This window comes from Malaclemys terrapin, chromosome 3 (genome assembly GCF_027887155.1).
Source record: "Malaclemys terrapin pileata isolate rMalTer1 chromosome 3, rMalTer1.hap1, whole genome shotgun sequence".
In the NCBI taxonomy this organism is placed as follows: domain Eukaryota; kingdom Metazoa; phylum Chordata; order Testudines; family Emydidae; genus Malaclemys; species Malaclemys terrapin.
Window position 1 is genome coordinate 125,874,182 of NC_071507.1, and position 19,689 is coordinate 125,893,870.

At 41.2% G+C, this 19,689-nt stretch overlaps 1 protein-coding gene across 8 annotated transcripts in view; it reads left to right on the top strand.

The window, feature by feature from the left end:
- AK9 (adenylate kinase 9) overlaps window positions 1-18,747 on the top strand; it is a 156,015-nt gene extending 137,268 nt beyond the window's left edge. For 5 of the 8 annotated variants that reach the window (XM_054023169.1, XM_054023168.1, XM_054023172.1 and 2 more), the window contains 9 exons: window positions 138-339; window positions 1,982-2,128; window positions 3,105-3,325; window positions 7,672-7,868; window positions 8,156-8,325; window positions 10,696-10,794; window positions 10,874-10,976; window positions 12,265-12,379; window positions 18,112-18,747. In XM_054023169.1, coding sequence (XP_053879144.1) covers window positions 138-339; window positions 1,982-2,128; window positions 3,105-3,325; window positions 7,672-7,868; window positions 8,156-8,325; window positions 10,696-10,794; window positions 10,874-10,976; window positions 12,265-12,379; window positions 18,112-18,314 — 1,457 coding nt within the window. In that variant the 3' untranslated portion in view covers window positions 18,315-18,747. Of the gene's footprint in view, window positions 1-137; window positions 340-1,981; window positions 2,129-3,104; window positions 3,326-7,671; window positions 7,869-8,155; window positions 8,326-10,695; window positions 10,795-10,873; window positions 10,977-12,264; window positions 12,380-18,111 lie in introns of those variants that run through there. The other 3 variants (XM_054023174.1, XM_054023175.1, XM_054023176.1) reach the window with 3 other exon arrangements.
- Window positions 18,748-19,689: the final 942 nt, after the last annotated feature.

The window sequence follows — 19,689 nt, forward strand, 5'->3', positions numbered from 1 at the left end:
TACCAGTAGCATACTACATTTATGTAAGTTATGAAAGTCATAGTTTTACGGAATATGAACAAAATTTTGTGAATAAAACTTTGTGTTGCATTGATGTCTAAGTGAAAACTGAGTGTTAAAAACAAAATATTTTTCAGTTGCTAAGAAGTTTGCAAGTGTCTATGGGTTAATGCGCTTATCTGTGGGAGACGCTATACGACTAGTGTTAAACAATCAGCCAGAGAGTGAGTTGGCACTTATGTTAAAGTGGCATCTTCATAAAGGACTGACTGCACCTGATGAACTGGCCATCCAGGCTCTAGAAGTGGCTCTGATGGATCATGTGTGCAGCACTGCTGGGTAAGAGGTTTGTCTGTCTGTTTGTTTTTGTAAGATAACATTCTTTTCATAAGGATTGATTTGAATAACCATAATGAAACAAGTGGTTTCACTAAAACGTGTCAATGGAACCAAACATTTGTCTGTTAGGAAGTTACACTTTGGTCCTGTCCACAGCATGATTTTCTACAATTCTCAAGTAAGAATATTTCACTTTCCTCCTTTACCTTTAATATTTCACATTTTCTGAAAGATATTTTTTCAACCAAAATGACAGTATTTCATTGTACACTGAAAATTCCTGTTTCTTTCTCAATTTTGATGTCTCCCTCAGTCTGAGACATGCGGACTGCACCTCTTACTACAAATACCAGTGGCAACTAAGGCCTGGTCTACACTGGGTGGGGGGGGTGTTGATGTAAGAAACGCAACTTCAGCTACCATAGCTGAAGTCGACATATCTTATTCCGACTTACCTCCTGTCCTCACGGCACGGGATCGATGGCCGCGGCTCCCCCATCGACTCCGCTACCGCCGCTCGCTCCGGTGGAGTTCTGGAGTTGACGGGGAGCGAGTTCGGGGATTGATATATCACGTCTTAACGAGATGTGCTATATCGATCCCCGATAAATTGATCACTACCCGCCAATACGGCGGGTAGTCTGGACGTACCCTCAGACTTATCCATAGAGCTCTGGGACTCCGCTGTACCTGTTCTGCCCTTGCAAAAGTTTTTTTCTCTCTGGTACTGCAGACTGACAGTTCAGTGCTCCCATTTTGTTTTTTTAGGAACAGCCAGCAAATAAAATCTGTCTTCTGTCCCCTAACCTCTATGGAATCCAAATTTCTAGTAGGCTGTCCCCAGAATGGAACTGCCTGCCAAGCTGACCAAAGTTAAGAATCATCCTACTTCTTTATCTCTCCCGCAAGCTCCAGCTCCTCTCCCAAATTCTCACAGGACAGGACAACACCTAATTGATTGCTGACATGCTGTGTTGAGCTTTGAGATCAGGATTGCATAAGCTTCCCTTGATGTGAAGGTGTTGGAATGTTTTGGTGTATCTTGGCCCACCAATGCCTAATATAGATTAGGCAGACCTTGAGTTAAGGTAGCAGTTGTTGATTTAGATGTTATCTCTTTGGAACCTAATCCTGCTCCAGTCAAATTGCTAATTATGTAGAGGACCAGTGGGGATTGTGGATCGCTATAAAGAAATAGATAAGATCTCATCATTTAAAACTCCAACTTTAAATGACTCTGAACTGTTAAGTTGTGCACGTCACCAGGCTATGTAACCATGTGTTCCTACACTTTTATGCTTGGCCTACCTCCTCCACTCCCTCCAATTTCTTATATTTTGTATTACATTTTATTGTAAACTCTGGGATGGAGGGTGTCTTCCTATAGGTTTGTACAACCCCTCACTCAATGGGACTTGGATCTTGATTGGGGTCTCTGGACAGTACTGTAATACTGCTGCTAATTGTTATTAATAATAGCAAATCTCTCATGCACTGACTTGAGGGGGTAGGACCACACTCTTGGTATCTTTTTTGGCTGTAATTAAAAATATGTTCTTGCTATTTACTGTTTAGTCTTAATGGTAAATTAGGAACTGACAGGTTTTTTTAAACCTGTATTCATGTTTCTGTTTTCACACAGAGTTGTTATTGATGGGTATCCTGTAACAAGAAAACAAGTAAGCATCTTGGAAGCAATGAGAATAATTCCAGTGAAAATCTTTGAGTTACAAGTGGATGCAAAGGAGCTTTTTAGAAGAGCACTGATAGACAAGGAAAGCACTGACAGGTAGCAATGCTAACAAAAAGTGATGATTTTATCCATGTAAATCTTATCATCTCTCTCAAGTATCGATTTAAGTACTCTTATGTCCCTCATCAAAATAATATCTGAGTACTGCTGAAAGTAACTACCAAAAACTGTATTTGCTAGCCTTGCTACTGGATTTTATTATTCACCCACAAAAGAGTTATTAGTGTCAGTGAAACTGATACTTAACTGACTCTAACATTATCTGTCTCTTTTCCTTGAGTAAGAGTTCTAATTGTAGGCCTTTTTAAAGGTCAGGAGTAATGTTTCATTTCTCCAAAGTACAATGCACAAATTATTTATCTAAACCAGTGTTTCTCAACTTATTACACATTGTGGGCCCACAATGTGTAACCTGGGCCACAGGGGCCAGGTGGCAGGGCAGTGGCAGCCTGGACCCCACCCCCCCGCCCTGTGGGCCAGCGACCCTGGGAGCCGGGCGGTTACCCCGATCCCGGAACTCACATAGGGTTGCCAACTTTCTAATCGCACAAACCCAAACACCCTTGCCCCACCCCCTGCCCCACACCTTCCCTAAGGCTCCTAGGCCAATGGGAACTGCAGAGTCAGTGCTCAGGGAGGAGCAGCACACGGAGACCGCCTGCCCCCTCCCAGGGGCCGCGAAACATGCTGGCCGCTTCTGGGTGCGGCGTGGGGCCACGGCAGGCAGGGAGCCTCCACTTGATTCCTCAGAATTGTGTAATGATAAGAACGAAAGACAATTTTTTCTGTATTGATGACAATACGATTCTTGATAACAGAGCTGTATTTCCTCAACAGTGCTCTATAGTTTCAATAAGCGTAATTAAAAAAATATTGATAGTGAACTCTAATGTATAAATTTTGACATTCAATCAGATAATCATCATCAGGGAAAATATATATTTTGTATGTTTTTGATTCTTCTTATGTCAACGCTGTTTCCTAAATCATTGCTATTTGTTATTTTCTTCAGTCCACCTTATCCTATACATGACAGCTCACAGATTCTAGCTATTCAGAACTCCTGCTATAAAAAGCAAATTGATGCTATTAGGACTTACTATGAGAAGGAACATCAGAACTGGTGTGTGGTTGATGCATTCCGCAGCAAGTGGTGGGTCTGGAACAAAATATTTGAGGAAGTTCAGGTGATCATTAAACAGATCCAGACATATTTGGAAAGAATAAGAGAAGGTAAAAGAAGAATTGCTGTTTAAAAATAGTGCTTGCTGCTTTGTAATTGTAATTTAAGGAACCCATTGTGTCACATTTAGATTCAATTTTAATTTACTTCAAATTATACAAAGCAATAAAACCCAGGCAAAAACATTTTAAGCTGGATTTAAGTTTCAGAGCATATTTCAGTTACTTAGTAGTAATAAAAGTCTTACAAGAAAATAGTACTTATAAAAAAATCTAATATCTTGACTACACTGGGAAAATGCATCATGTCAGAAACTAATAAATGTTATCTAGTGTGATGCAAAACACAACTTGCATAGATAGAGGCTGAACATGTTAGTTGGTCGTGGTTAATGCTATTGGTTTTAAACATGAGTCTCTTGTCTACACCATGTTACATTACGTTAACAAAGAGCTTGTCTACATGGTGAAGTAATGCACTCTACAGGGGTGTGATTTCTAAAGCGTACTAATGAGTTATGCATTAATTGGTCCATGTAGATCCTGCTGGTGCACACTAAAAGTTCCCTAGTGCGCTTTAACACGCACAACACTATGTTAAAGCGCTCTAGGGGACGAGGTAAGCAGTCATGGAGTAAGAGGAAATGGCCTCCCATCGATCAGTAACTGGTTAAGAGATCGGAAACAAAGGGTAGGAATAAATGGTCAGTTTTCACAATGGAAAGAGCTAAATAGCGGGGTCCCCCAAAGATCTGTATTGAGACTTGTGCTAGCCAACATAATCGTAAATGATCTGGAAAAGGGGGTAAACAGTGAGGTGGCAACGTTTACAGATGATACTAAATTACTCAAGATAGTTAAGTCCAAAGCTGATTGTGAAGAGTTCCAAAGGGATCTTACAAAACTAGGTGACTGGGCAACAAAATGACTGATGAAATTCAATGTTGATAAGTGCAAAATAATGCACATTGGAAAAAACCATCCCAACTATACATATAAAATAATGGGGTCTAAATTAGCTGTTTCCACTCAAAAAAGAGATCTTGGAGTCATCATGGATAATTCTCTGAAAATATCTGCTGACTGCAGCAGCGGTCAAAAAAAGCTAACAGAATATTAGGAACCATTAGGAAAGGGGATTGATAATAAAACAGAAAATATCATAATATCACTATTTAAATCCATGCGATTCTAGTCATCCCATCTAAAAAAAAGATTTACTAGAGTTGGAACAGGTAAAGAGAAGGGCAACAAAAATTATTAGTTTGGAGTATGGAACAGTTTCCATACGAGGAGAGATTAAAAAGCCTGGGACTGTTCAGTTTCAAAAAGAAGAGACTAAAGGGGGATATGATAGAGATCTATAAAATCATGAATAGTATAGAGAAAATGAATAGGGAAGTGTTATTTATCCCTTCACATAACACAAGAAATAGAGGTAATGAAATTAATAAGCGGCAGGTTTAAAACAAACAGAAGGATGTACTTCTTCTCACATCGCACAGTCAACCTGTGGAACTCTCAGTGGATATTGTGAAGTATAACTGGGTTCAGAAAAGAATTAGGCAAGTTCGTGATCCATCAATGGCTATTAGCCAAGATGGTCAAGGACGCAAACCCATGTTCCAGGTGTCCCTCCTTAAACCAATGCAATTTAATGTGCGGATGTTCTAAAATCAATTTAAACCTGAATTATATCTGTTTAGTTTGCACCTTTAAATTTACTAATGCAAGCTAAACTGCTATTACTGGTTTTAAACTGCTATAAGTATGTCCACAAAAAGAGTGTGCATCAATTTAAGTAAATCAGTTCTTAAACCACTTTAAGTTAAACTGGTGCATCTTCTCTGTGTAGACAAGCCCTATGATGCATTTTTCCAGATTAGACAAGGTCTAAGGACTTGTCCCCACCTTGCCACAAACTAAAAGTTTGTGTAGACAAGCCTTAAGAGACCCCCTGTCTCTCCTTGTGACAGATTATCACAGCTGAGGTCAGCAGAGTTGGTTGAGGTGGAGCCCAGTTGATATGAAAGGGAGTTGCAATTAAGATGTTCTCCAGTAGGACTCCTTAGCATCTTTTGGAATTTGCTTCCTCACCCTTCACTCCTTGGTACAAAGTAGCCTGAGTTTGCTGACCTTCAGTTTCCTTCCCAAATCCTCAAAAATTTCCTGTTTAGGTTGTTAGGTAGTGCAGTAGAATCTGTTTGGGGGTTGAAGTTTTGTTTATACTTTTGTGATTGCCAGAGTATTGTATAGTGGGAGGCACTGGAAGAGACCTTTTATTCTACTTATATATTTGAAATACTTATTAAGGATGCTCAGCCTACGACTGATGCTTTGTTTTATAAACTGGTATAAATAAAAATACATTTATAAACACAGAAAATTCAGAATTAAGGTTAATCTTACAAGGTTTGTTTTTTGCAGTGTTGTAGCCGTGTTGGTCCCAGGATATTAGAGAGACAAAGTGAATGAGGCAATATCTTTCATTGGACCAACTTGTATTTGTGAAAGAGAGCTACACAGCTTTCAAGCTACACAGACGTCCTGAAGAAGAGCTGTGTAGCTTGAAAATTTGTCCTTCACCTACAGAAGCTGAACAGTAAAAGATAGTACATCACCTACCATGTCTCTCTAAGGTTTTGGTTTTTTACCGAGTGTACACTCAACCTTAACAAAATTTTTGTTTGTCTGGGAATTAGTGAGGTTGGAAAGCAAGGAACTAGGAGTCATAGGAAGGCAGGAAACAGAAGCTTTACTTGGTCCTTGGCTCCTTAGCAGTCCTCTGTGAGTTAGATACCTCAGATTCCTCAGGATCCATACGTTGATTCCTCTTCTCCTACCAGCTAATAAGGATTCTGTTGCTATCTGCCACTCTGTGAAGGCATTACAGATTCTGCTACTGTGAAGTACAGAAGCATCTTGCATTTTGCCAGAGGATGGAATCTGATAACAAAGTGTCTCTGCAAGTCCTGCCTCCACTCCCTGGCTTCTTCATGGAAGAAGCCTGAGTGGATGGGCGGGGTGAATGGGAGTGCTTACTATTTGGGAGTGTAGTGAGTACATTGATTCTATTTCAGAGTAGCAGCCGTGTTAGTCTGTATCCGCAAAAAGAACAGGAGTACTTGTGGCACCTTAGAGACTAACAAATTTATTAGAGCATAAGCTTTCGTGCATCCGAAGAAGTGGGCTGTAGTCCACCAAAGCTTATGCTCTAATAAATTTGTTAGTCTCTAAGGTGCCACAAGTACTCCTGTTCTTTTTATTGATTCTATTGTAGTTTTTAAAGACTGAATGAATACAAAGCATCCATATACAATCTTCACACTTTTATTAAGTTTAAATATATGAATAAATAAATCCATGGTCTCTGAGGGGACAATCCCATTTAGAGAAATCTGCTGGCAATAGAGAGGATAAGAGCTGATGCCTGAGATCCAGGAACACAGAAGCAGGGGCAGATATTTTTTCGTCTTCCAAATGTAACTGGGGTGAGGGGTGTAAGTGGCGAACTAACATAATATGCATTGATTTGCTATTAGTATGAGTACATAACAAATGTTACTTGAATTGGTTTGTTGTTCTGTGGGGACCAAATTGCTATTCTTTGAGGATCAAATATAGTCCTGGCATAAACTGACACATTTTAATTGTTGAGTTATCTTACACCAGGGTTGAGTTTGGCCACAGCTATCCTTGAGGATGGTGCAATGTAAGTTAGAATGCTTGTGGAGGAAAGACATGCTGTCTTATTTTACATCCTCCTTTTGCTTCACCTGTTACAGCCCTCATATTGACAGCTGAACTTCAATCTTCTAAACTTCAGTCATAACCCAAATAATATTTAATTCCTCTTTAATCTATAATTTGAACATCAGGCTTTTAAAATATAAATTGGATTTTCTTAGATATTTTATTCCAAAAGATCTTGAATAACTCTGTTAGCTAGACCCTCAAATTTGTAAGACTGGGGTGAATAAATGAGAGTTTTTATCACATTCTAATTTAAACTCATTCTCATTCATGTCAAGAAATCAAATAACAATTGAAATGTTCCTTTGCATCAGAGGAATGAAACAGTACACCTGTAATGCTAAACTACCTCAAAGAAAGCTGACTAATAAATTAATCATAAGTGGGAACCTGCAACATTAGCTATTGTATTTCTTAAGTAATTGCTAAAGAAAAGATTACCAACATAAATTAATAAAATATTTTGCAACCTAGTTACTTTAATAATCAAATTATTTATAAAGATTGCCAGTTTGTGATTCTCATCATTGAGTATAAGCGTTACATTTCCACAAAGTATATAATCCTCAAAACTGCAACATTTTGTACTGCATGTGAAAAATGTTTAAATGTTACAAAATAACATTTTATTCTATTATCGACAGGAAAAGCAGCCAGTATTGCTGATTTATGTATCACACCCCAAGAGCTGCAGTCTCGGCTGGGAGAGTTTGGACAATATTGTCCTGTCAGCCTCGCAAAAAAGGGTGAACTGGTTGACTGCTCTGTAACCTCATCATTGCAGTCTGCAGCAGAGTTTCGAGGACACTATTACAAAATGGCTTCACAGGTGGAATTGAATGTGCGTAGTCCACGAAAACTTATGCTCTAATAAATTTGTTAGTCTCTAAGGTGCCACAAGTACTCCTGTTCTTTTTTTAAGGGGCTCAATGGCCTCAGCAAGGGTGGGATAGGATGAAGGATAGCTTAACTAGAAGCAGGTACTGCATCTGTGAAAGGTAGGGAAGTAGCAGCAAGAAAGAGCAGCAGAGCCAGAATGCAATAAGCCACATCTCGTGTAGCTTGTATAATGTTTATATAATGCTATGTTTCTTTCGTAATACAAACGTTTATTTTTTCTTACTACAGGAATTCTTGAATGCACCAGAGTTGTATGTGCCACCATTAGCACCTCATCCTCTTCCCTCACCAGATATGCTACCAAAGAAGCTGACAATGGCAGAAGTGAAGGCCTTATTCCCTAAAAAGGCTGAAATGCAAGGATACTGTCCAGTCACTTACCTAGATGGAAAACAAAGGTAAATCCTTACATTTCCCAGAATATTTATTTAAAAAAAAAAAGGACCCTGACAAAGTACTGCTTTTCTCTTTTCAACAGAAACAACAATTACAATTCTTTACATTGTGCCCTTGCAAAACTTTTGTAAAATAAACTTTTGAAACCCACTTGGCTTCAGGCTTCATTATGAACCTGAAACATTGAAGAGATTACATAAAACATGAAGCGGGCTAAACCCGCATAGATTTGTGTTCCCCAAAAAAACAGAGTGCCTACTCCTGTTTTTCGCTACTGCCTAGTGGGGTCCAGTAGCCTTCCATCCTTCATTCCTTCTGATATTTTCACAGGGCATCCTGTGAGACTGCTCCAGTCTTTTTCTTCTATGGTGGGTGAATGGGCAGCCAGTAGGCCATCTCTCCTCTCCTCAAGATCTATAAGTGTCTTTTAGGGACTGGTGACATGACTGGTCCTTTTGCTTTCTGCAGTAGTGGTAGTTAAAAAGTCTGCTGCTTTAGTTGCTGTTGATGCCACATTAGCCCTCATTCTGAGGCTGAAAGATATTCTACTAATTTGAAATTCTGTTAACATGGGTGTGCTCTGAAGTATTTCTAATGAGCAGAATGAGGCCAGCCAGTAGAGCATCCTCAAGAGGATCAGCTTCTACACACCTCCAGCAGACAAAGCAGGTGGAGAGCAAACAGGTTTGTTATCCCTGCAAAGATCTTTCCTGGAGCTAAGGAGCAGACCTACTACTAACAGGTCCCCTGAAACAAGTAGGGAAGAGAGTTGACCAGATGGCTACCTCTTGAAGACTTGGGGGATAGATTGGGAGAGGTTCTTATACTGTAAGCTCTTTGAGGCTGGGACTGTTTCTTCTTTTGTATCTTGTACAGTGCGAAGCATATTATTGTCACTTAATACATAATAGATAAGGCTAAGATTATGTCATGGAGGTCATGGAATCCGTGACTTCCAGTGTCCTCTGACATTTTCCGCTTCAACCCCAGGCTGGCGGGGCTGTAGCTGTCAGCCAGCAGCGGGGTCCCGGAGCTCTCAGCTGCCACAGGCAGCGGGGCCCACTGCAGCTCCCAGCCACTGTGGGGGCAGGGCTGCAGCTCCCAGCCACTACAGGTGGTGAGGGGACCCCCGGAGCTCTCAGCCACTGTGGGCGGTGGGGGGAGGACCCTGGAGCTCCTAGATACCGTGGGGGGCAGGACCCCTCCCCAGCCACCACATGGGGCCCCCACAGATCCCAGCTGCTGCAGGTGGCAGTGGGAACCTCGGCACTCTCAGCCACCCTAGTGGCAGGGGGACCATGGATCTCTGAGCCACCAAGGGTGCCTGGGGAACCCAAGAGCAGCAGCAATGGTGGGTGTTGGATCCCCTCCTCCCCATTTTGTCACAGTTATTTCTAGTAAAAGTCAGGGACAGGTCTTCCGTGAATTTTTGGTTATTGCCAGTGACCTATCCCTGACTTTTACTAAAAATAACCGTGACAGAATCTTAACCTTAATAATAGATCACATAGGACTCCCTCCCCTACCTTCTCTAAAGATGGCTAAACATATGGGTGAGCTTGAGCCTTTTGGAGGGGAGTACGTCCTGTGAGGAGATTCAGAGTAACAGCCGTGTTAGTCTGTATCCGCAAAAAGAAGAACAGGAGTACTTGTGGCACCTTAGAGACTAACAAATTTATTAGAGCATAAGCTTTCGTGGACTACAGCCCACTTGCATCCGAAGAAGTGGGCTGTAGTCCACGAAAGCTTATGCTCTAATAAATTTGTTAGTCTCTAAGGTGCCACAAGTACTCCTGTTCTTCTTCCTGTGAGGAGAGGATCTCTGTAGCCTTATTTTTGATTGTGACAAAACTTGCATGGTTTGAATGGTTTCAACCAAGATTTACTTTGGGTTTTCAAGTTGTTAATTATTCAAAATGGCACCCAAATCTCAGCCATTCTAAGAAGATACAAATTGAGCCACCAGTATCACACAGTAAGGCCACAAAGTTCTCCTAAAAAGGTAGCTGGGCATTCACTCATTGTGGGAAAACCCATGGTTGGGATAGAGCTAGCATAGCCAGCTCTAGACCACCCCTTCTCAGCTTCAAAAATACTCATCCAGAGAAACAGTCCCTGTAGGAAGCTGTTTACAGGCAAGTCTAGAGTAGGGCCCATGTTCCTTATTGAGGCAATGTACCCGATTCAAATTGTGAGCTATGAGTAGCTCTGTCAGTCACATGATGGGAGCATGAACTATCATACCCAGTTGTTTTTGTAATTAGTAGAGCTATTAGATCAGAACAGTCCTAATTTTTAATGTATTTAAATAGCACAAGTGATGCTTCATATTCCTTGTAGATATATACTTGTTTCTTATTCTGTCTTTTGAGATACGAAGCCTTGGTACCTGGCACCATTGAGTATGCTGTGGAATATCGAGATAAGCTATATATTTTTGAAAGTGAAGAAAAACTCCAGAAGTTTATGAGGTGAATTTATTAACTTTTATTTTAACTTTTAATCATTTCATATTTTTTGTCTTGAAAGCACTTAACTTCTTTGTCTTAGGTTACCAGAAAAGTACTGGAATCAGAAGCTTCCACATAAACTCCCTCCAATAAAGGAACCAGTTCTACTTACTGCTCTTCCCCTGACTGGATATCTTGAACAGGCTAGTTTTTGCTTCTTTAATTTAAATTAAATTTAAGCTACAACATAGGATCATACTGTGTCTTCTGATTTTTGCTTTTTATTTTAAAATATATTATTAATCTTGATTTTATTAATAGAAATTCAATAAAGATCATGGTAATATATGTACTTACAGTTAAGGGAGGATACTACTGGTAGTTTAAAAAATGGCAGCTGTTTGAAGCTATTCAGAGATTTGTAATCTTAAAGCAGTCCTGGGGAAGATTAATTAATGGGCAGAATCCAGGTGAGGTGATCAAAGATACATGATAAACTGCAGAACAATGTAATAAAATTTATCCCAAAGTTCCTCCATTTATCTTATGGCTCTCTAATTTATCACAGAGTTATACTACTACATACATAGTGTTTTTGTGTAAAATACATATGGAGCTAATATCCATGCCCATTCAGTTTGTCAGAGGCCTATGACCATATCATCTGCCCCCTAATCCATCTTTGCATCCACTAATCCATTGTAGGTGGGATGTGCAGGTGGTATAAAGCTGACCTTTGTACTGCTCTAATATTGGTGCTGCTTTGTGCATAGAGAGCGACTGTAACTTAAGCCAGCCTTTAATGGTGATGGAGGACCAAGGATACAGAGGACCGGCATGGTATAGGGCATTCCTGTTTGTTGTTTTAGTTTTTATTGCAGTTGCACTTAGGGGTCTTAATCATAGCGTAGTGCTGTTTTGTACAAACGCATAACAAAAACATAGATCCTGCTCCCAGAAGCTTGCCTTCTTTTCCATGCTGTGTTGGCAACAAGGAGAGTATGTGACATAAGAATCTCTATTTTGGCTTTGTGGCATTGGAGGATCACTCTTGTTCTGGGGTGATCCTCTGAAAGTTAAACTGGGTTCATGAGCTGAGTATGATGATAGTACAGTACAGCATGGAGTAGCTACACTGCACTGGCAGGTCTGGCCATGCATGTTCATATACATATGTTTGCGCACACTCTCACGTAAAACTTACATGGCATTGTTAACAGTATGGCAACTTGCCATGGGAAAGTGTTATTAAAATAAATACTAAACAGGCATTTTATTTTCTATAACATATGGCTGGAAAAGATAACATTTTACTCCTGTTGAAGTCAGTAACAAAACTCCCATTTATTTAGATGCTCAGACACCATGGTATATCAAAACTTATACAGATAGACTTACGTGACAGCAGGATCAGACCTTTAATGTATTTTTGGTATACTGTGTTCAAGTCCTTGCTACATGGCCTTCTTAAAACAATTTCTATTTCTTCAGGGGATAGCAACTGCTCTAATAAAAGCTATGAATGAAGTGGGCTGTTTAAAGCCAAAGTTTCCGTTCTTAAGTGTAAAAAAAACTGCTCTGCTGTTTGTGGCCTATCATTTAAAAGGTATGGTAAAATGTGCTATAGTAATAGCATTAATTGAATAAATGGAATGAATTCTTTTATATAATATTTTTAGATAAAAATTCTATCATTGACTCATCTGATTTCCCCATTCTTCTGAAGTCTGATTCTTTAAAAAATAAATACTATATATAGCATAGTACATATAAACACATTTTTGGCAAATATATAGGGCACCAAGGGGAAAGAGGTATTAGTAGGCCCCCCCAAAAATATTGTGAGACTCTAATGTTACTTTATCACCACCGTACTAGGGAAATTCCCCCCCTTCCCCAAATAAACTAGTTTTAAAACACAACAAAAAAAATTGCTTTTAAAGCTAGCTGGAGCTATAGTGTAAGCCAGTCTTGGGCAACCTGAACCATTTTAAAACTGGTTGGAGTCACTGTAATGGATTCAGGTACTGATCCACTAAATTAGATCTAGTTATGATACAAAAAGCTGAATCGGTAACTTTCTAGGGAAGGACACGGGTCAAATGTACATGATGATATAATTAGATCTTTTAGCAGCCTTTACCATAGTCAAGTGTTGTTGACCTGCTAGCTTGTTTGTGAGGTCACTGGGGAAAATTTCAAAATGTATGGGTAAGGCTGTGAGTCTGTCACAGAGGTCACGGATTCGGTGACTTTCCAGGACCTCCCATGACTTCCACAGCTGCAGCGGCCAGTGTGGCTGACCCCAGGGTCACCCAAGCAGCTGTCCCCAGGGCCAGCTGCACCAGTTGCTCCTTGGGTGGCCTCAGGCAGCTGGCTCCAGGGCTGCCTGAGCAGCAGCAGTCCTGGGGGTGGCCCTGGAGCAGTGGTCCCAGGGGCCACCCCAGAGGTTGTCGGAGCAGCGGTCCCCAGGGGCCTCAGAGCAGTGGGTGGTATGGGGCAGTCAACCCCAGGGTCCCCCGCTGTCCCGAACAGCAGCACTCCAGGGCCCTAGGAGCAGCTAAGATTTAGTCAGGGGTATTTATAGTAATAGTCATGGACAGGTCACGGGCCATGAATTTTTGTTTGTTGCCAATGACTTTTACTAAAAATACCCATGACTAAATCTTACCCTTACTTATGGACTGTTATACTACCAGTATGCTGATGATGATTTTCAGTTCTGCATCTCATTCTTATTGAACCTACATTATTTAGGATCTCCTTACTTTCCCAGTAGATAGATAAATACAATCCTTAATGAAAGTTAGCTGACTTAAACTCAGTTCATAGAAGATTGAAGTGATACTTGTTGATAGAATAAAACATCTTTTGGAATTGACAGGTGTAAGGACTGCTTTCGCCACTTAGGGAGTATGCCCAAATTTTGTCTCAGTTGTTCATGTCAGCTTATTATTTGACTCTTCACTGCTCCTGGATACACAGGTGACTAGGGTGGCCTAAAGAACTTTTCATCTGTAGCTAGCCCAGAGAGGGCAAGCTCTCCTCTCCAGTGTATTCAGGAGTCTAACAGCTCCCTGGTTTGTGACTGAGCTTTCTATGCAGATATAGGAGGCAGTTCAGTGTTGTTGCTAGGGGACTCTGGGCAAGACCACATCCTTTACTTCCACTCACCAGAAGTCTTGCCTGTGATAGAGTAATATGTTCAGTGGTTCAGCTCTCCCCTGCCTTTTGTTATTTTTAACCTCTTGCTTTACATGGGTTGTTTTTTTTTTTAGATAACGGCAAGTTTATCTTCTCTATCAGGTTCTTCACATACTTTGTGTCTCTGCGGAGCTTTCAGAGCACTGAGGTCTTCTCTAATAGATTAATTAATAGTTTACTAGTCACAGTCAGGGAGTCAACCTTGTAAAACTTTCTTGGCCACCTGGATAAAATTCTTCTTGTGCATGGATAACTAGCTTGACCCTAGAAATCCTAGAATCCTAGACATCTATGGTTATCTCCAAAACTGGATAGAATTGCATCTCAAATCTGGGTAAATCTGGTGGGTTTTTTTTTTTTGAAGATGTAGTGGTGGTTCCAATGAGGAGTCAAGGACATGTCTTGACCCTCAGGAGTGTGCAATGAGCTGGAACAACATAATCCCTGATCAACCACCTATGAGCCTCAAGCGCCATTAGATGCCTTATCACTAGTTTGGAGAGCCCTGAGTGGGACCTGCATTTGGTCTTTACAGACTCTTGCTTCATCATTTTTCAGTTCTTCTTTGAGTGATTGCACATGAGCATTCCACTCTTGGTGTCTGTGCACCCAGCACATGGGCATTGGAAACTTTTCCCCTCTGTGGTACCCATTTGGTATCTTGAGCTCCCACTCCTGACACATGCCACTTTGTGAAGGTATGAAGGGCAGAGCCATCCTTAGTCCCGCTCAGTTCCTTCTTACTGCCCACAATTTATGTTGGAACTCTGTTCTATGCTGGAACAATTCTTCTCTCGGCCTTTGTGTAACATAGTGTTAGTATGACTATTGTTAGTCTAGTTCTTAGTGTTAAAAAAGCAATTTTTTTGGATTTGTCATTTCCCTGTTTGGGGTCTTTCTATTCATGGTACCAAGGTGTGCCCTGGTCACCGGGTGCTTTTTACTCCAGGCCTATGCCAGTTAGCAACTTGCACAATACCTTCCTCGCATGCTTGGGAGAGGCACCCATGAACACTGGGGTGCCAGAGTTCAAGCCTAGGATGAAAAAGGATAGGAAGGCCAGGCTGTAATTCCTGCTGATGGAAGTGGTGCTCAGCCCACAGTCAGAGTCATCCCAGTCTGACCCAGTGCTGAGTGCTGCAGCTTCAATGAGAGGTGCAGTTCCTGTGTTAGCAGAATCCCGGCACCATTCTCCCTTGCCTGCACTGAGGAAAAAGTACAAGGCTTCCAGGGGAAGATCTCCAGCCTCTAAGTCTGGTATGATGGTCAAGGAGTTGAATAGAGTGCACCTGAACCCTAAGCACTCCTCCAAATATCTGCCTAAATCAGCACAGTCGGTTCCAGCACCACAAAGGGCATTGTCGAGGCCAGAAGAGGCATCATCAACTTCTTCGGCACCACAACAAAAGACCATCTCAGTGCCAACTACTCCAGAGGTGTTTGCAGTGGCAAGGAACTTTAATTGTCTTTCTGTGCTAATGTCCCTATGCGTATTCTCTGCCGCAAGCAGGATACAAGCCAGGAGGAAGAGCGTTTGCATACCTTGGACATCAAAAGAACCTTGGTGTTTTACCTAGATAGAACCAGACACTTCCATAAATCTTCCCAGCTGTTCATAGCAGTGGCTGACAAAGTAAGAGGTCAGTCAGTCTCCACCCAGAGAATTTTTTCTTGGATCTCATCCGATATACGTATATGCTCTGAATTGGCTAACATCATTCCGCTCATCAGAATTACAGCTCATTTGTTGAGGTCACAATCAAACTCAGTGGCCTTTTTGGCACAGGGTCCAGTTGCAGACATTTGTAAAGTGGCAATCTGGTGCTTGGTCCACATTTGCATCCCACTATGCTGTGGGTCAAGACACCAGAGATGATGCTAGAGTGGGATGAGTTGTTCTCCCATTTTTCTTGAAATAGAATCCAATCCTCTCTCCTGTTCTATGGCTTGTGAGTCACCAAGAGTGGAATGCACATGTGCAATCACTTGAAGAATTAAAAACAGTACTATCCTGTTCCATAACTGTTGTTCTTCAAGATGTGCTGAACATGTCCGTTCCCTGACTTTCCCTTCTATCCCTCTACATTGGAGTTATGGCAAGAAGGAACTGGGGCCAGGGGCTCTGCCCTTTATACCTGCACACAGCAGCATGAGCCAGCTGGGAAAATTCAAGCTGCCCAACCGGTACTATGGAGGGAAAAAGTTTCTGACAGCTGGGCACACAGACACCAAGAGTGGAAGGACATGTGCAACGTATCTTGAAGAACAACAATTAAGGAACAGGTTTGAAACCATTTTTATTATGACATGTTCTAATATTTATCTTTCTATCAAGACCTGTTTCCTTGTGACTATTAATTCAACAAGAAAGGTTTCAGAGCCCGCCGTGCTGTCAATGAAAGAACCATATAATATATTCTACAAAAACAAAGTGATTTCCTAATCCCCAAATGCTTTCTAATCAATACATTACATTTTCCACACTTCTCATGAAATTGTTGTACTATCTTTGTGTTCAAACCATTAACAACTTAAGGAGAATTTAGGGCACCATCTGGACATGTAAAGAGCCATGAAAATTTATCTCAAATGTACAGATTCATTCACAGAATCAGCCTCAAGTTTCATGTACTTTCTCCCAAAGTGTATAGACCTCCAAATTCTCCCTGGCCACGTGGATGACGTGCTGAATTGTTAACACTTTTGTAGCATCTGTTAAACAGTTCCAGGGATTCAACATCATTCCACACACTCTGTAGCAGTTTTCTGGACAGAGCCTTGACTATTACAGAGGAGATATATAGAGTAGCCACTTGATCCTTGACCAATGCTTTTAACATTAAGTGCACCTCCTGTCCTCTTAAAATACATCCTTTGCGGGAAGGTGCTTTGTGCATTGGTCCCACTGTAGATTTTTCTAGAGCTTTTTTCTCAAGCAGTTTGGACTTCTGTCTTCCTCCCTTTTACCTACACTGTCTCTTTCCTTCATTCCTGTGCTTTACTATTTCACTGTTGTGCTTTAGTGCACATCAGTCACAGATTGTGGGAGATGCTGGGCTCCAGAATGGAAGTTTGGTACCTGATCATTTCTTTTCAGAACATCTGAAACAATCCACCCACGCTGGTGATTTACAAATAGGAAAACTAGAAGTAGAGTTTAGCCTAACACATGCCCACACTGAAATGACATCTAGTTTGTCTACCAGTTTTGACTCTATTGTTAGGGTTTTGTTTTAAAATCACATCTAAGTCTTCTTATGGCTTTGGAAGCAATCTTCTGGTGGGCAGAAATAATAGGTATGGTCTCACTCAGAGTTCCCTAGTAACAGTGCTGAACTGCTTCCAATAACTGTGCAGAAAAGGCACTGCCTATAAACCACAGATTAGGAGAGATGTCACTCATGGAAAGGAAATGGTTAGGTTACCTCACCATAGTTATTCATGCCCACTAGCTTGACTGCTGTATTATGCTCTGCTTACAAATACACTTGAACATCACTCAGGGCTTCAGCTAGTGCCGCAGGCAGCTGCATACATTTTTAAGTAAGACAGATTGTTATAGCATGTAGCATAGTTCCCCATGCTGTCCAGTCCAGTTCTAGGCTCCATTCAAGATATCGATTATCATCTATACAGCACTGACTGGCCTGAGATTTGGCTGTCTTAAACCACCAGTTCCCCTATGCCTCATTACAATTACACTCAACAAGAATACTCTTGCTTTCTGTCACCATGGTTGAATACCAAAATGTGGGGTGGAAGAAGTGGGGTTGGGGTTGTGGTATAAGGCCCTTGGCCCTGAAATTTGTTTCCACTTGGCTATTTAAGATGTATTTTTATATGCTTTTTTCATGAAAGACCAAAAAGCTGAGCACCCATGGCTATTTAAATTCAAGTTATGAATGCTCTGCACTTCTGAAAATCACATCCCAACCCCCTTTTTTTTTTTTAACCTGGGCATGTGCCTTCGGATGTAGCCTGTGGTAGTGTTATCAGTAGTTGAGGTGGAAAGGTGTGGGTTTGAACTTTCTGTCTTTAATTTGTAATATGACTCCATATATCATGATGATTGCAATATAAATTTAAAAATATAAATGTAACATGGCATATTTTAATATACTTGATTTCTTGCAGCTTACAACCCCAGGAGCTCAGAATATGTACGAAAAAAGTACAAGAGGAAACTGGAGCAGTTCATAGATCACTGTGACCTCATCCCCTATTTGGGTACCAAAATGACGCGTAAATACAAAGAACCTCAAAATAGACCTATTGACTTTGATCACAAATTACGGATGTTTTTGTGTCTTAAAGATGTAGATCCAACCTCTGGTTAGTTTGGAATGTGCAATAATGAAATAATAGGACATTTTCATTGAACTACTGAATTCTGATTAGCTTGGTGAATATACTTATTTTGTACTTCAACTGGCCATAAAGGCTTATCCATAAAAGTAATTCTGTTAACAAAGAACGTTATACTTTTATGAACAGATAAATACTCTGATACGCAGAATTTAGTTATGATTGGCTGGCATAGATTTGATGTAGTTTACTGTAGAAACAAATATTTAGTTTAATATTCATATACAATATGTTTTAGAAATGTAAAGTAGGGAATATTTTGATCAGCACTGAAATAAAATTATTAAATATTCTGAAACACTTCACTGAATTTTACAATCTTGTTTTTCCACATAGTCATTTCAGATATTTTCCTGTCTCTCAGTATGTCAGCATTATTAGTACAATAAATGCACTTTTATTACATGCAATGAAACAAGCTTATATTTACTTTAACACCATTGTACAGTCCGAGGCAGTTAGACACATTGACTACATTGACCCTGGTGGAGTTTAGGCGGGGGTTTGAGCAGCTGATGGAGGATGGGCAAGGCGGGGCTGAAGGGGAAGGCTCTAGGGTGCAGGAGGAGGCAGTAGTAGATGACAGCGAGAGGGGAATGGAAGGAGGAGATCCAGGGAAGTGGAAGCATGTGACTGTGAGAAGTAGGCCAAGGAAAAGGAGGGCCAGTGAGGGGGGAATGGAACTCAGGAATAGGTTTGAGTGTTTGGATAACGAGGTAGAGGGGCAGCAGGTGGTGACTGAAGGTGGGAGGGTGAGGAAGAAGAGAAGAGCTGCTAGTCCGAGAGAGAGGGGGGAGGAGTTGATGGAGACAGCACCAATTATGGGCCACCAGAGGATACAGGAAGGCATAAGGGGGAGCATAAGGGAAGATAGGAGCAGACACAGGTCAGGACTAGAGGGATCGGAGACTAGATTACTAGATCGCACTGTTGCCAGGCGACGGCAGGTGTATGTAATTGGAGACTCTTTACTGAGGAGATTGGACAGGCCTGTGACCAGGGCGGACCCGGAGAACAGAAGGGTGTGCTGTCTACCGGGTGCAAAGATACGCGATGTGGACCTGCGGTTGAAAAGGATCCTAAAAGGAGCAGGTAAGAACCCCTTGATAATCCTTCATGTAGGAACGAATGACACGGCTAGGTTCTCGTTAGAGAGAATCAAGGGAGATTATGCCAGGCTGGGGAAGACTCTCAAGGAGATAGAGGCTCAGGTTATCTTTAGTGGGATTCTGCCTGTTCTGAGGGAAGGGCAGCAAAGGGCTGATAGGATTGTGAGGATAAATAGTTGGCTAAGGGAGTGGTGCTATAAGGAGGGCTTTGGGATGTATGGCCACTGGGAGGCTTTCG